Source organism: Hyaena hyaena, unplaced genomic scaffold, assembly GCF_003009895.1.
Source record: "Hyaena hyaena isolate Hyena2069 unplaced genomic scaffold, ASM300989v1 scaffold_601, whole genome shotgun sequence".
NCBI classification, from domain to species: Eukaryota; Metazoa; Chordata; class Mammalia; order Carnivora; family Hyaenidae; genus Hyaena; species Hyaena hyaena.
This window is the reverse complement of record NW_024081232.1, coordinates 616,606-633,817: the sequence shown is the minus strand read 5'-3', so window position 1 is coordinate 633,817 and position 17,212 is coordinate 616,606. Positions and strand designations below refer to the sequence as shown.

At 35.2% G+C, this 17,212-nt stretch overlaps 1 protein-coding gene across 9 annotated transcripts in view; it reads right to left on the bottom strand.

Annotated features, from left to right (window-relative positions):
- Positions 1-17,212, bottom strand: part of ZZZ3 (zinc finger ZZ-type containing 3) — a 97,080-nt gene that overhangs the window by 50,360 nt on the left and 29,508 nt on the right. For 4 of the 9 annotated variants that reach the window (XR_005532629.1, XM_039257038.1, XM_039257043.1 and 1 more), the window contains exons 2-4: positions 9,547-9,681; positions 7,815-7,966; positions 1,399-2,960 (exon numbers count right to left, since the gene is read on the bottom strand). Coding sequence is in view for 8 of the 9 variants with exons in the window: in XM_039257038.1 (XP_039112969.1) it covers positions 1,399-2,909 (1,511 nt within the window). In the remaining variant the exon portion in view is untranslated. Of the gene's footprint in view, positions 1-1,398; positions 2,961-6,741; positions 6,842-7,814; positions 7,967-9,546; positions 9,682-17,212 lie in introns of all 9 variants that reach the window. The other 5 variants (XM_039257044.1, XM_039257045.1, XM_039257040.1 and 2 more) reach the window with 4 other exon arrangements.

The window sequence follows — 17,212 nt, the reverse complement described above, 5'->3', positions numbered from 1 at the left end:
CTTGTGTCTCCAGATAAACAATTCTGGTTTTTGATGAATAATACCAATGGTAAGAACTCAGTTTAATCTGAAATTTTAAAAAAAGTCACTTATGAGTTGTTTTTCTATCTCAGATTGGACTTCAAATATTTCAAATACATAAAAATGCTAACAGTTCTATGAGTAAAATGCTCAGATAAAATGACCTCTCTATTAAATACAGTATTAAAATACTATTTATGAAAAATTTTTTTCAGAAAAGAAACCTATGCTAAAAGGCCACCAAATTATCATACACAAATGTGACCTATCTATAATGTATCACAAAAAATTATTATGTTCCACAACCAGGATTTGATACTCTGATCTGATACATACCAGAATCTGGCAACTGTCACAACAAAAACATTGCAAAGTTTCCTCAAATCAATATTTTCACATAGCCTATATAATCTGTGATAGCAATTCAAAAGCATACTTTGTAGGGGCAAAAGGTGATTAACTTAATATAGAAGTCTTTGTTGTTGATCATGGTATTTTTATGATAAACACTGTTCACTGTTCATCAACAGTTCCTTTTATGATTACTCGAAGTTAGCTCCAATTCATTCCTTTTACTACCTGGAATACTTTAAAGCAAAGCTAAGCAAAACTGTGATAAATCTGGACACTCAATTCTTTATTTTAAAAAGTACCTTCATAACAAAGGCTAAGAATTGATAGTATTTTAAGATAATCTCCCCTTTTAATTCAGAATCAGGAAAAAGGTGTCTTAAATGCTTTATGTAAACTAAGCAACAGACGAACTCTTGCTATTATGCTAATACAATACACAATTAGCTGTCATGGTATTAACAGTAATATCTACTTTTGTAAATCACAAAAGTCAAAGGTAATGCATTAAGTATATTTAATCAAAAGTTTTAATTGGAAATTAGATATAAGCAACTAAGATAAAAGTTGATTTATAGCCTGCCAGATTTCCCTTAATCTATATGAAGTCTAAGCACTCATTAATTATTCTACACTGCCTGGAAGGCCTAGAAGTTTCATAAATCAAACTGTATTGTGATACCTAAAGATGTTTCCATTTTACAAATTAACTAAAATGGTATAAAATTTATTAATAAACAAAAACACCATCAACCACTGCTTCCACATGTCTTTTCTAATTAAGATGTGTGAAATATCAAAACTAGAAAACCATATTGCCACTGAGAAGAGTAGTAAGTTGAGTTTTAAAGTCTTTCTTTTTTGGAGCTTTTTTAAAAGTTGAAATAATCATTATGTTAAACCTAAAATTCCAGCTAAAGCATTAATTTCAGCTAGAATAAAAATGCTATGAATAGACATTTATGAATAGATACTGAAAGCGTGGGGAATAATAAACAAAGCAGAATTCATGGTTACCATATTTACACATACTCTTTGTTGTGTTTCAGTGCCACATGATCTGATTCAAAGTAATAAACATCAGGATCATCATCTTCTTCTTCTGTATTGTGTGGATTGGCACTCTCTTTGGCAGATGGCAAATGTCCAATATTAATTCTTGCCTCTGAGGGTGGCTTACTTAGTCCTTCACTCCCATAATTTTCAGAGTCACAATACATTCCTTTTTCATTCTGAGAAATTTCATCAGGATTTGTGGGAGATTCACTTCTATTATCACTAACAGTTGCATTTGTTTCACTGGGACTAAGATTATTCTCTTCAAATTGTCCATTTTCTCTGCAAGGAGAATTGTTTTTAGTAGGACTACCTCTGGTAGGGGCTGCCCGTCGTGGTGAAGTTCTCAGAGTATATCGATGTTCTTGAGGTTCTGATAAAGACATCATTTGACTTGAAACACAGTCTAGAACAGAAGATGATTCTGGTTCTCCAGAGACTGGCATACTCTCAAGACTTGCGTCCAGGGCGTTACTGGTGTTCTCATTACACTGCTCTTTTGAGGCACTGCTATCTCCCACCACATCTACTTCCTCCTCAGAATCCCTTAAGGATGACTGAATTTCAGAAAAGGGGCCTGTAGCTGGCTCAGTAGTCAGCTGATTAACATGTTCCACAGGCAGGCAGGCAGTTAGTATTTTGTGGTCCTCCAACTTGACCTGCACTTCTGAATTTGTGCAAGGCACGTTATGGTCTATATAACTGTCGTCCTTCCTACTATCAAGGAACATTGAAGTGTGGGTATCCAAATCCCCATTTTCAGCTACTGACTTTTCCTGCAATACATACGAACCAGTGCTATTTTGTTTAGTGTTCCCGTCAGGCTGACAGTCGTCATAGTTTATAACAGCTGAATCACTGTCATCAACACCATTGACAGCCAAATAGCCTGTGATTTCTTCAACTACTGCGGAATTAAGTGGCCCTTCCTCACTGACATTCACCTTTTTAATTTCCCTTTTCTCACAATCATCCAGTATAAGACATCGACAAGCTCGTTTAGTCCCTTGAAAATCTGCATCATTGTCCACTACTGTATTCCTCTCTTCTACCGACTCCTTGTCTGATTTTATAGGTGAATCTTCTTCTGAACTGTTTGGTGCTTCAGATCTAAGACAACGCTTAATTCTTTTTAAAACTGGTGAAACAGGTTCTGTTTGCCTTCTCTCACAATTTTCTACAGCCTGCCTTTCTACGTTATCTTTTTCTGAAGAAGAAAGTCCTCTTTTCCTAGGGCTTACCCATGATTCTCGAGTACTTTGCTGTTTTAAATCAGTAGTTCTTCCATTATTATTTCCTTTCTGAATTTGCACAGGCTCTGGTCTCTTCTTTGGTGATCTTGATCGTACTTGAGAATGAGAAGAGATTTCTTCAGGGTGAGCAATGCTACGATTCCTTAAAGTTCTACCACAAAAAGATTCATCCAAGCCGTTTAACCCCACTGTTGATCTTGTAACACGAGTAGATCGGGAAGCAGCCATACTATGGCAAGTCCCTACAATACGGTCATCATGATCCACTCATTGGGAAACCTTCAAAAATGTAAACAAAATAATGAGAAAAAGGTAATAGTTAATATACCTAAAACAAAAGCATAAAGCTATTAACTTTTAAATCCAAGTATAGCCAATATTAATAAATTACGTGATATAATTTCTTCTATTAACATTTCCAAAAATGATATTAATAGCTAACAATTATATGGTACTTAATATGTTCCAGGAATCATTCTATATGTTTTACACACATTAACTCATTTAAGTCTCACAACAACTAAGATAGATGCTATTACCATCCCCACTTTACAAATGAGGAGGGTGAGGTATGTGTATAGTGTAAGTATTCTGTTCAAAGCCACACAAAGAAGTGGCAGGGCTTCTAGAGACCATGTCCTTAACCTGCCTCGCTGTTCATCTGCCTTTCAGATAGATAACAAAGGCACAAAGGGCCCAGAAAAGAGTTCCCTAAAAGACAGGATTTCATCTTGGTTATTAAAATAATACCTATGGAATTATAATTATACAGCAACAATCGCAAAAACGGTCCCAATCATTTCTTATGTTTTCTTAAAACATTCCTGGGAGGTAAAGTGGTAGGCTCAGCTCTTCTTAATTTACTCTTATTAAAATGAGTTTTAGGTCAAATCCTTTGATAACAAACTATGTGACATCCAAAAAATTTGGGTTGCGGTAGAATTTTTGTAATCAAGCAGGTGAATAGATATCACAATCCTAGTTTGCAATAAGCTAAAAGCAAAAGAGCAAAGCCAAACCTCTCTAGTCTCTAGAAGTACAGCCATAAATTAGCAAGTGAAAGGAAGTAGTCTGAAAAGGATAGAAGAAAAAGGAAAGGAAGCCCTCAAAGCAAATACTGCATCTAAGAAATCAGGACTACACATTCTCTCCTTCTTTGAACTTCCATATATACATATATGCCACAGTTTTAACGCATATTGGGAGATGAGCTGGTTTTCCGACGTGGATGTTTTGGTGTGTCTAAGATACAAATGCAAGGGAAATTGAAAAATGCCCTGATTGATCCACTGGATCAATAAACTCTTAAGTGGTTATTATTTTCCAAAGCTTCTCCCATAAAGCAGAATAAAGGAGCTATTAACATTTCAAGTATCATTATTCTGGTCCTCTTCTGTTTAGTTTTCACAAAATAATTTGCCACTTCACTGCTTAACTTCCAAATGAGGTGTAGGATGGATAGAGAAAGAGGTCAATAATAGCTGTAGTACATAGTCGCATAGTTCCCTTCCCCCTCCCTTTTGCCAAGCTTCCCATAGCTTCCTTCTATAAACCCTTCAAATGCCATTCTACCTCTGCCCCTGCAAATCAAATACAATCTCTCTTTTGCCACAACTTGAAGCGTCTAACAGCAGAACAGTTATAAAGAACTACAGAAGCCATAGCAACATGCTACCACATACAAAAAATAAATATTAATGGGAACTGTCTTCCTGTTTCTGCCTGTTGATAAATGAATTAAGTTTCCTAAAAATATGTAAGTTGATTGAGTTTAGTTTTGTTTCACAGTAAAGTATACTTTTAAATTCTTAATTAACTGTTTTTAAAAATCTTCCAAGACTCACAAAACCAGCCCTGGGATTAGAGGATGATAATTTGTTCTATAGTTACACAGCCATCTATGAACAATAAGTAAAGGAAACCAATCAGAACTTAGAAATACATTTCATGTAGTAAACTTTTCCTATTTGGGGATTCATTACAGGGAAGTGACATGTAATTCTCTTTTGCTTAAATCTTGTCATGAAGATTATAGTCTATTTTAAATCACAAGTAATAAAAACTGAATGTCCCATAAATATCCACTTTTAATTACAAAAAATTTAAGTTAAACTTCAAATGTTGCTCCAAAACAGCACAAACTAAAAAATAATAAAGTCATTTATTTGTTTCATATACCCAAATCTGGAGCTCTCAAATTTGAAAGTTACAGATTTTTAAATATTAATTACCTATGTAAATACACTAAGGAAACCTAAGTTAATTTCTTAAACTTTATAAAATCTAATGCAAATATCTTTAATGCAAATTTGCTTATATTCATAATTCATGATTCAAAAATAATATTGGCAATAGTAATATTTTCTACAAAAAAAAAAATCAACCTTTAGTTTTTAAAAGGTGATGCCAATTAAAGGCACATAAACTCAAATGATTCCCATCATAGGCAATCTTAAGCCCTTCTTTTCTTTCCATAGCAATCCAAATGAAAGCAAAATCACTGACCTATCATTAATAAAATAAACCTGTTATTATTATGCAAAGTTACTTGTAAAGAACACATATATATTACATATTATTAGCATTATATATGTATACAGAATATATATAATTATAAAACACAACCTATCATGAGGGCCTATTTTATTTCTTCACCATTTCAGTGATCAAAACACTAATAAATATGAAAGATTAAACCTCTTTTTGTATCTTCTGATCCATGAAAAGCATTCTTATTTCATTCAACAATTACAATAAAGTCCATTTTATTTACAGTTCTTAAATCCTGTGCTATTGAGCCATATTTAAAGCAAACCTGTTTTATAACAGGGACCCTTCTGGTACCTCAAAATCTCACAACTCAAAGTGTGGCCTGAGAACCAGCATCATGGGCATCTCTTGGAAGCTTGTTGGAAATTAAGAATATCAGACCTTGTCCCAAATCTACCAATTAATCAGATTCCCAGATGATTTATATTCCTATTAATATATTATAATATTAATATATTCCTATTTGAGAAGCACTGCCGTAGACCACTGTATCCAGACAGTGTTCTATTAAAATAATCTAGTCCTCATGTTCAAACTACTTTAGACCTATTAATAACGTATCTTTTAAAAGTCCTTATTTGATTTTAGCAACAAACAAACAAATAAATAAAGGAAGTCAGCCAGCTATGACCACTTTGGTTAAAGAAGGACTAAATAAGACCTAACTGCTTGCTTAAAATTAACATATTGTATGCACTTAAGATAATAAATTGCTAAAAATTCTAAAGATTAAATGAAATCTAAGCATTCTTCCCTCTGATAATTTTTCTTCTAACTTTTTTCTTGATCTTTTCTATTTTGGATAGGCTTATATAAAGGCACATACTTTCTGCAGTTTTCTAATAAACTGAGTGCAAATTTCAATTACCAAAAAGGGACTAAAAATATCCTGACCATCTCAACCAAGTCTTAATATTGTTTTCTCATGCTTGGCAAAGTATTATAGACTAAAGTAGTTGTTTTCCTCATTTTAGCTATATAATACAGAGTTACTGAAGAAATTCAGCAAACAAGTTTGGAGCACAAAATTATATTCCTGCCAAATATTAAATTACTAAGGGAACAGAAAGGGACTTGTTATAAGCTACATATCTCAGAAATTAACCTTGCTAGTTAACTAAATACGAGGCACATGGTGAAAATTTTAGCCAGCACCCAATTCAATCACTCTTGTTTCAGAATTAAGGGAAACTGTTAGTTAATATATTCATATGGCAAAACTCAATCTAGCAACTAGAATGTAGTTCCTGTATTTTATCTACCAACTAATGAATATGGCACTTTCTAAAACAGAGGGAAGAGAATATGATCAAGCACTAGAATTAAATAGACTCCTTTCCTCTCTCCCCCACCCTCAAAGCTTTTATCCTGTAAGAGAGCACATCAAGGACAGTCAACCAAATTTCAGCCTGTCTACTATATTAAACCCCAAATGCTACCTATAATTCTAGCATCTCACACACTTATTTGCTGTTGAACTATCTTCCCCAAAATGTGAATCTACTTTTACCTCAAATCTAACTGCAGGATTCTGAAACAGCATCAGCAGTGTTTCAGATCATAAATGTCCAGCCCTGTGGATCACATCGGCAGAACTGCATCAATATGAACTAAAAGGAATAATAAGCATTAAATTAAAATGGTCCACCTAATGAAATACTACTCTAGCTATCACCCACTTATGAGAAAGAAATCTCAAGAAGATATTTTAAAAATAATGCACATCATCTTCTGCTCACTATAATTACCAAAGTAGCATGGTACATTTTGGGAATTGAGGGACTGGCAATCCTCCATTAACACCAACGTTCTAGCTGATATTTATTATCACAATATTAAATTTTATTAATTGAACAATTTTTAGGAAGCTAATCATGATACCATAATCAAACCAAAGTGAAAGGCAAAAAGAACAAGAGTAATTGATCAGTGTTACCATATGATTTTTCTTCTGCCTAAAATATAAACATGAACTGTTTAGTAGTGGTTCAGACTATCCTTGTCATACAATTCTTCTAAGACAAATTTCTTCAGCTAAGCAATTATCACTATAAGGTTAAAAGTAAAAGAATGAAACCTGGGGACCCACCTATGAATTTCTAAAAGTTCTTAATATTTGCCTTTTTTGAAACTATGGATTCTATTATGCACTGCCTGGTATAAAGTGATCTTTTCCTTCTTGCCCATTAAGAGAGACAGATAGATGACAGATACACAGATAGATACGTAGATAGGAAGCTGAATGAATACATACTAAGAAAGAAAATTCGTGAGAAACAGAAGTCAAGAAATTTCATAATGCCCCTCGAATCAAAAATACCTAGAATGTCAAAGATAGGTATAATGCTCTAGAGATTCCAACATACTTAGTCACTTCATTTATACCCCTATTGAGAAGAGTGGGAAAATATTTCATCCCTAACCCATTCCCTATAGCTCCAAACTCCAATGAACTGCCAGCCAGACTACACAATTTGCCATGCAGACGTATAGAAATATAACAAATAGCCATTCCCACAAAAAAAAAAAAAAATCAAAATCAAACTATAGTCGTCTTCACTACTGCAAAACTAAATAACTTACCTGTACAACCAAAGATCTATCATTGTGGAAATATTATCTTTTCCTTATATCCTGAAGGAGTTGGAGCTATGATCTAGAATAGAGCTTAAGCATCAGGGTTTCAGACTCTCAGCTTCAGCCATGGAGAATACTAGAACCTCCTAAATTCCTTTCTTTAAAATAAAATAATAAAAAAAATTAAAGAAACAAATTAACTTATGCTAATAAATTTACCCCACCTATAATAAGAGGAAATAGTAGGTAACAGAATATCTATTCAAAATAACATCTTTGATACTTTTTGGTAACTGTATAGCCTCAAAAATACTAGGAACCTGGAAAAGGATTTTTAAAAACCAACAAAAACAAATCAAAAAGAGCTTGAAATATACCAAATCTTTATAACATCTATTATTAGTTTGCATCAAAATATAACCCCATTCTTTCCTAGAGTCTACAGCAATATTTTTTTTGAGGTGACCCAAAGATTGCCTTTAAGAAGATATAAATAAAAATTTATAATCTATTACTCTTATTCTAGAGAACTTCCCAAACTTTGGCCTTCAAATATACAAAACTAGGGACTGAAAAACAAAAATAATTTAAGTTATGCACACCAAAGAATCAACTAAGTCTTCAAATATCAACATAAGATAACCTTGATGATTACTTAAGTGTAGTAAGATTCTATTACAAAGAGAAACTATTATTTTTGGCATACGGATTTTCAACTGGGACCAAAACAATAATGATTTTCTGCTTTTAGTTCCCAGCTGGCCAGATATTTTAATTAACCTAATTACATTCCATTTCTTGGACAGGCTGGTTAATTAAGAATTTTACTTTTGATAATGTATTATGATATCATTTTCAGAGAATGTTGCTAAATATTATTATGAGTGCCAATGTACAAAAAAGGAGGAACACCAGGAAAAAGACTAGCAAGGCTTATGATACAGACTGTCACTTTATTATAAACATGAAAGTAGATATTCTAAAAGTGACACTATTTTTAGTGAAGGATTACAATTTAAAACTGATACAGTTAACAAACTTTGTAAACTAGAGTTACTGCCTACTAAAAATAAACAGATTACAGTTTTAGTCAGCTAGATCAGTACTAATATCTAATATCTATAGATGCAACCTCTCCCAAATATGCCCTGTAAATTCTTGAAAAACACAAGGTAGGAAAACTGTCTAAACAAAATCATTTAATAATGCATCAAGAAATATGCTAATTAACAGAAGGGTGCACAGCGAAAACATGATCTTACAGAAAGTAACCCTTGACTAGGAAATTCACTCCTCTTACAACAAAGACTCCAACTGCCAACTCCTTTATATCCAACCCTGAAAGCCTTTCACAAACATGGCAAAACATTACATTCTATAGTATGCGGTGGGGGTGGCAATCATCAGAGGCAGAGGATCCACACAATTTAAGATGCGTTTGATATACAAGGACACTCCTATTCTAGCACTTTATTCAAGTTCCAGTCAGCCACCTTACTGCCCATTGTGAACTGGGTGTTCACTACAGGAACCTCTTTTGTTACAATATTTACTAGGCAAGGATATCTGCAACTGTCATTTCACAGAAGAACTGATACTTACATCTGAGTTCTACCAGTATTACAATAGACAGGATTACCCAGATGTGTTTCTTAAAAAGCATGACAAACTGAAAAAGAAACTTTAGCTACTAACTAAAGCCCACTTGGCCTTAATTAAGATTATGTGTTTTTCTTACCTTTTTAAAAGTGTTTTTCTTCTAGTATTTGATTCCCAAGCATCTGTATTTATCTGTCATCACTGTTAATGTCCATGTTACATTGAGACTTCAGGTATTAATTATTTATATGGATGTACTAGCACAACGTGATATCTGTGAAGGGAAACCACAACATAGTCACTATGGATGTGTTACTGTTTACAGATTTGTGGACAAAAATGGTATTTCTAAACACTTAGACAACACATTGCATTTTCTAATCAATTTCACAAATAATTCCTCATATTAGTCTTCAAAATATGTGTTATCGGGGCGCCTGGGTGGCTTAGTCGGTTAAGCGTCCGACTTTCGCTTAGGTCATGATCTCGCAGTTCGTGGGTTCGAGCCCCGCGTCGGGCCCTGTGCTGACTGCCAGCTCGGAGCCTGGAGCCTGTTTCAGTCTGTGTCTCCCTCTCTCTCTGACCCTCCCCCGCTCACGCTGTCTCTCTCTCTCTCCTAGAAATAAATAAAAAACATTTAAAAAAAAAAAAAAAGTGTTATCTTCAATAGACTAAGATGATTTACTAACAATCTTAGCAAATATTTCTCAGAATACCCACATAAAACGTTTCAAAATTTAATTCTAAATTAAATTTCTTACAAATTTGAGAGCTCTTCAGATTTCTTTTTACTAATGAAGACATACCTCATTTCCCAGAAGCCTATAATTTGCTCAGGGATTAATATGAAAGCATTTTTCATATGTGTTTTATAATAATATTAGGGAATCAGAGCACCTGGGTGGCTCAGTCAGTTAAGCATTTGACGTTGGCTCAGGTCATGATCTCACGGTTCATGGGGTAAGTCCCACATCGAGCTGTGCTGACAGCTTAAAGCCTGGAGCCTGCTTCAGATTCTGTCTCCCTCTCACTCTGCCCCTCCCCCACTCATGGTCTGTTCTCTCTCAAAAATAAACAAACATTAAAAATAATGTTTTTAAGTAAAAATATTAGGTTAAGAATGCAATAAAAAAGGGGCGCCTGGGTGGCTCAGTCAGTTGGGTGTCTAACAGTTCATGTCATGCTCTCACAGTCTGTGGGTGTGAGCCCCACGTGGGGCTCTGTGCTGACAGCTGGGAGCCTGGAGCCTGCTTCGGTTTCTCTGTCTCCCTCTCTCTCTCTGCCCCTTCCCAACTCGTGCTCGTTCTCTCTCTGTCTCCAAAATAGATGAACATTAAAAAAAAACTTACAGAGTGCAGTAAAAAAGATCATGACTTTCTCTTAAATGTGACTTTAAAACATTCCATATCCTCTAAAGCAATGATTTTGTCTTGTTTAGATTATCCCTCTATGAATAGTTTGTGAACATTATTTTGGAAGTAAATAGAAAATAAATGTGACAAAAATAAATGAAGAAATAATTCAAGATGAAGCTATGCAAATATTCCCTAAAAGTAAGCATCTTAAAAACGTAAGACTTGGTTATAGATTACAACTCTGAGAAACACACCAATGTGCTTATAGTAATGACAATAAGGATTATATAAAACTGTAAGTCATTTCAACCAGTTTATTAGAAGAAAAAACATGAGCTACAAAAAACTCATATATATCATAGAAAGAATCCTTGAATAGCATTCTTTTTTTTTTTTTTTTTNATCTCATGGATGTGAGATCGAGTCTCGAATTGGGTTTTGTGCTGAGTGAGGAGCCTGGTTAGGATTCTCTCTCTCTCTCTCTCTGCCCCTCTCCTGCTTGCAGTATGCTCTCTCTCTCTCTCTCTCTGTCTCTCACAAAAAAACAAAAAAAAAATTTTTTTATGTTTTATTTATTTCTAGGAGAGAGAGAGAGACAGCGTGAGCAGGGGAGGGTCAGAGAGAGAGGGAGTCACAGACTGAAACAGGCTCCAGGCTCCGAGCTGGCAGTCAGCACAGAGCCCGACGCGGGGCTCGAACCCACGAACTGTGAGATCATGACCCAAGCGAAAGTCGGACGCTTAACCAACTAAGCCACCCAGGCGCCCCTCCTTGAATAGCATTCTTAAATGTTTTACTATTGTGTGCCATTCCAAATTCTTATACAATAAAAAGCAGAAATCTACACAGAGGGGTGCCTGGGTGGCTCAGCATCTGACTTTGGCTCAGGTCATGATCTCGCGGTCTGTGAGTTCCAGCCCTTAGTCAGGCTCTGTGCTGAGAGTTCAGATCCTGGAGCCTGCTTCGGATTCTGTCTCCCTCTCTCTCTCTGCCCCTACCCCGCTCATGCTCTGTCTCTCTCGCTCTCAAAAATAAACAAACAAAATAATTTTTTTCCAATCTACAAAGAAAATGCAGATAGCCTTATACCTGTTATATGGATAAAATTTGATATTTAAAAGTTGCTATAAATTCTTTTATAATAAGCAAATCAGTCAAAATTCTTACATTCCCTATATTGCATTCCCTCATTCAGTATAACATTTCAAATGGAGCAGATAAACTAGTTTGATTTGTGACATGCTACAATGATTTTTTAATTCTTTAACTAGAGTAACTTCCAGAAGTTCGAAAAATTTAGCTATTTTGCCTTTTAAAAGCAGTCAAAATGGAAAACAAACCATTTGAATCCTACTCCTAAGGCCTTCTTATTTATTCCTGGCTACAGAGCTTTGCTTGTTTTCACATACTAATAAAATCAATTGACTATTCAAGAATTCCAAAAGCAAATCCAAAACCAATCTTGACTGAAAAGAATTACTTTTCCTAGTATTTGCAGTCTAACACTGGTACTACTGTGTTAAATAGATTACAGGATCTAAGATTCCTGGCACATATGAAATCACTTCAAAAGACTACAGAAAATCTCACTAGAAAATATTACCAGTTCTGATAAAACAAAGTTATAAGCTACACAATTTATTATAAAACTGTGAAGTCTGAGCTAAATGCAACCTAAATTATAAAACACTGAAAACATTTTTTAGTTTTATAAAACCTTGGAAAAAATTCAAAACAAAAGTTACACTATGGACTTCTATTAGTACCCAATTCTTCAGTTGTTATAAGTGAAAATATTAAATTGTGCACTACTTCGGGTCTTTCAATGATTTTATAACACACAAGGACATTCAAAGGCAGTTTTAAAAAACATTAAGATAATGGTCCAGGACAGAAACACCTTTGCTAGACAATTAAGCTTATCACAGTCAGCTGCTATAGAGAATGAAATTGAATATTCGGTGTGAACAAAGAAGAGCACATACTTTCTGGCTCCCTAAGTTGTTTGGAACTACAGATTCAATGTTTTTGGATATCTTTAACAGACTTTAGAGATAGGCCTATTTTAGTCAACGAGAGGTAACAGAAGCATAATGTTTGACAGGAGACTGAAATAGGATTCCCCATCATCAAATACAACTAACAAATGTTGGACCATGAGTAAGCCACTTCACTCTTCTTTGCTTCATTTCCTCATCTATAAAACAGGACTAGAGTTATTTCTCAGGCTTACTGTGAAGTTCAGAAAAGATTACATCTATGAAGTGCTTTGGTATGAAGATTATTGGTTTTCAAACACCTAAGGCATTTCTGGACCTTGATCTTGGGGTTGTGGGTTCAAGCCCTGTCTGGGGTATACAATCACTTAAAAATAAAATCTTAAAAAATGGGGAGGGTAGAGTCTGGGTAGCTCAGTCAGTTAAGCATCCAACCCTTGAGCTCCGCTCAGGTCATGATCTCACAGTTCATGAGTTCAAGCTATGCACTGTCAATGTGGAGCCTGCTTGGAATTCTCTCTCCCCTCTCTCCTGCTCACTCATACATACCCTCTCTCTCTCAAAATAAACATTTAAAAAAATTAGAAGACATGCAAAGGAGGAAAATACTACTCATAATGACAAAAATCAATCAACAGAAAATGATCTATACATGATAGATTTACAAGAAAAGAGCATTAAATCTGTTATCATAAATGTAGTTCATACATTCAAAAAAGGTAGACAGAGGGGTGCCTGGGAGGCTGAGTCCGTCAAGTGGCCAGTTGAGCAGCTGACTCTGGTTTTCTGCTCAGGTCATGATCTCGTGGCTTATCATATCAAGCTCCACGTCAGGCTCCATGCTGACAACATAGAGCCTGTTTGGGATTCTCTCCCTTCCTCTCTCTCCTCCTGTCTGGCTGGCATGCATGTACATGCTCTCTCAAAATAATAAACTTTTTAATAAAAAAATAAAAATTCGATTGTTTTAGTAATAAAAAATGCTGGTTGGGACTAACAGCAGATTAGACACACTCCAAAGAAAATGTCAATGAACATGAGGACAAATAGATACTATACAAAACAAGACTGGATAAAAAGCATATATAAGCTGTGGGACATCAAGCATCTCAGCATATGGGTAAGTAGAACACCTAAAAGAATTAGGAAAATGTGTCTGAAAAAACAATGGGTCAAAACTTTACAAATTTCATGGAAATTATAAACCTAAAGATCAAAGAGGCTAAAGAGGTGAAATTTTAAAGTATTGGGAAAAAACTATCAACTAAGAATTCAACTGTCAGAGAAAACATCTTTCAAAAACAAAGAGGAAATAAAGATTTCAAACTGTAAATGTTAAAATGTTAAAAGAATCCATGACCAACAGACATGTACTATAAGAAATGTTAAAGGAAGTTGCAGAAGGCAGTCTGGATCTCTCCAAATGAATGAAAAGCACAAGAAATGGTAAATGAGAATAAATATAAAGATTTTTCCCCTTAGTTTTAAAATCTTTTAAAAAAAGAACTGACTAATCAAAAATGATACTAATATATTATGAAACTTATAATGGAAGTAAACTGTAGTAGCATTAAGAGCCAAGAGACTAGAATACTACATGTGAAGTGGTATAATATCACATGTCAAGATATATGTGATAAAGATGTATACTATGAAACTTAAAGCAACCATTTGAAAAAAAGAAAAGAAGGGGCGCCTGGGTGGCTCACTCGGTTGAACGTCCGGCTTCAGCTCAGGTCATGATCTCACGGTTCGTGGGTTCGAGCCCCGTGTTGGGCTCTGTGCTGACAGCTTAGAGCCTGGAGTCTGTCTTCAGATTCTGTGTCTCCCTCTTTCTCTGACCCTCCCCTGCTCACACTGTCTCTCTCTCTCTCAAAAATAAATAAAACATTAAAAAAAAGAAAAAGAAAAAAGAAAGAAAAAGAAGGTGGATGCCTGGGGGCCTCAATCAGTTGAGTGTCCAACTCTTGATTTTGGCTTACAGTTCTCACAGTTCATGAGATAGAGCCCTGGGTCAGGCACTATGCGCAGCAAGGAGCCTACTTGGGATTCTCCCTCTCCCTGCCCCTTCCCTGCCTGCACTCTCTGTCTCTCTCTCAAAATGAATAAACTTAAAACACAAAAAAGAAAGAAAAAAACAAAATGAAACACATGTGATAGTTAATAAGCCAATAAATGAAATATTTTTTTAAAAATCCAAAATAAGGCAGAATAAAAGGGAAAAGGAATAAAGAACATGTATATTCTATTTGTTAGGATGATGTGTAATAAGTGATTATAACTTGCTGAAAGCTCAGGTGATGTGTAACATTTTTTAACACCAAAGCATTTTTAAATTAAGATATATACATTGTTTTTGTAGACATAACGCTGTTACACACTTAATATACTACAGTATAGTATAAATATAACTTTTATATACACTGGAAAACAAAAAATTCATTTGACTTGCTTTACTGAGATATTTGCTTTCTTGCAGTGTTCTGGAACCAAACCCGCAGTATTGCTGAAGTATGCCTGTACAAAAGGATAATATGTCACAATCGAATGATATTTAGCCCCAAATTACATGGATATATGGTTGGTTCAATATAGTTCACTCTATTAACAGACTAAAAAAGAAAACCGTTAAGATCTTCTATGCAAATATAGAAAAGGTATTTGACAACAATCCACATTCAAATCTATAGTGACAAAAAGAGGATGGATCAGTGTGGTTGCCCGCGTAAGGAAAGGGGGCGGGGGGAGGACACGAGGAAGAGATTATAAAAAGGCATGAAAAAACTTTGAGGGGAGATAGCTATGTTCATTACCTCGATTGTGGTGATGGCTGCAGTGCGTACACATGTGTATGTGTGTGTGTGTGTGTGTGTGTGTGTATAAACATATCAAATTGCAAATTTTAAATTACTGTGCAATAAATTACTCCTCAATAAAATTATTTCAAAATAAACCCAAAAAACAAAAACACCTTCCCAGGAATACAGGTTAAAATCTTAGCTGCTTTTAAACATGGAAAGAGACTAAGTGTCCATCAACAGATGAATGGATCAAGAGGATGTGGTTTATCTATACCATGGAATACTACATGGCAATGAGAAACAATGAAATCTGGCCATGTGTAGCAACATGGATGGACCTTGAGGGTGTTATGCTGAGAGAAATAAGTCAGGCAGAGAAGGACAAATATCATATGTTTGCACATATAGGAGGATTAGGAGGAACTTGACGGAGGAACAAGGGGGAGAAGAAGGGGGGAAATGGTGGGGGAAAGGGAGAGAGGCAAACCATGAGAGACTCTTGAATGCTGACAAAAACTGAGGACTGATGGATGTGGGGGGGAGGGGGGGAGGGGGGGGAGGAGGACACTTGTGGGGATGAGCACTGAGTGTTATGTGGAAACTAATTTGACAATAAACTATTTGTAAAAAAAATAAATTAATTAAAAAAAAAAGAAAAAAAATTAACCAAAAAAAAAAATAAAAAAAATAAAAGTTATTTCCATTTAACAATAAGCTGCTTGTATATTTAGATGCATTAAAGCATAAGATATTACTATAATAAAAGTATGAATTCTGAAAAAAAAAATCTTAGCTGCTTTTTTTTTCTTTTTTTTAAGTTTACTTATTTATTTTGAGAGAGAGAGCAGGAGCAGGTTAGGGGCAGAGAAGGGGGGGGAGAGAGGGGGAGGAGGAGAGAGGGAGGGGGAGGAGAGAGAGAGAGAGAGATAGAGAGAAAATATGAATGAATTCCAGTCAGGCTCCCCAGTGCCAGCACAGAGTCTGACACTGGGCTCAATGCCACGAACCATGTGATCATGACCTGAGGCAAAACCAAGAATGGGACACTTAACCATACAGTTATGAAAAAGGAAAGAAAGGAAAAGAGAGATGGGGCACCTGGGTGTCTCAACTGGTTAAGCATCTAACTTCGGCTCAGGTCATGATCTCATGAGTTCGAGCCCCACATTGGGCTCTCTGCTGTCAGCACAGAGCCCTATTCTAATCCTCTGGCTCCCTCTCTCTACCCCTCCCCCATTTGTGCTCTTCTGTCTCAAAAATAAAAATTAAGAAAATAAATGAAACTAAAAAAAAAAAATCCTTTCACTAAAAAAATTTTTAGAATATATATATACCCCAACAAGTGAAAGAGTTCATTTCAATGGTACCCATTTGATAATGAACTGTGAAGGGAAATTATATAGGAGGTACCCTGTCTAAGAACAAGTTAAAGGTCTCAGTTTTCCAAGTTCAAAAAATGGTCTTCAATTTAAAAAAGGGGGGGAAGGGGGAGAAAAGAAAAGAAAATCCCAATATAATACTCCAGATTTCCTTTGAATATGATGACTATTTCTTACTTCTCCAGACTCAGCATCAAGAAACTTCACCCAAAAATACTTAAGGCTAGGTACTTGTTCATTTCTGGATCTTATGACCTTTTTCCTCTTGGCTAT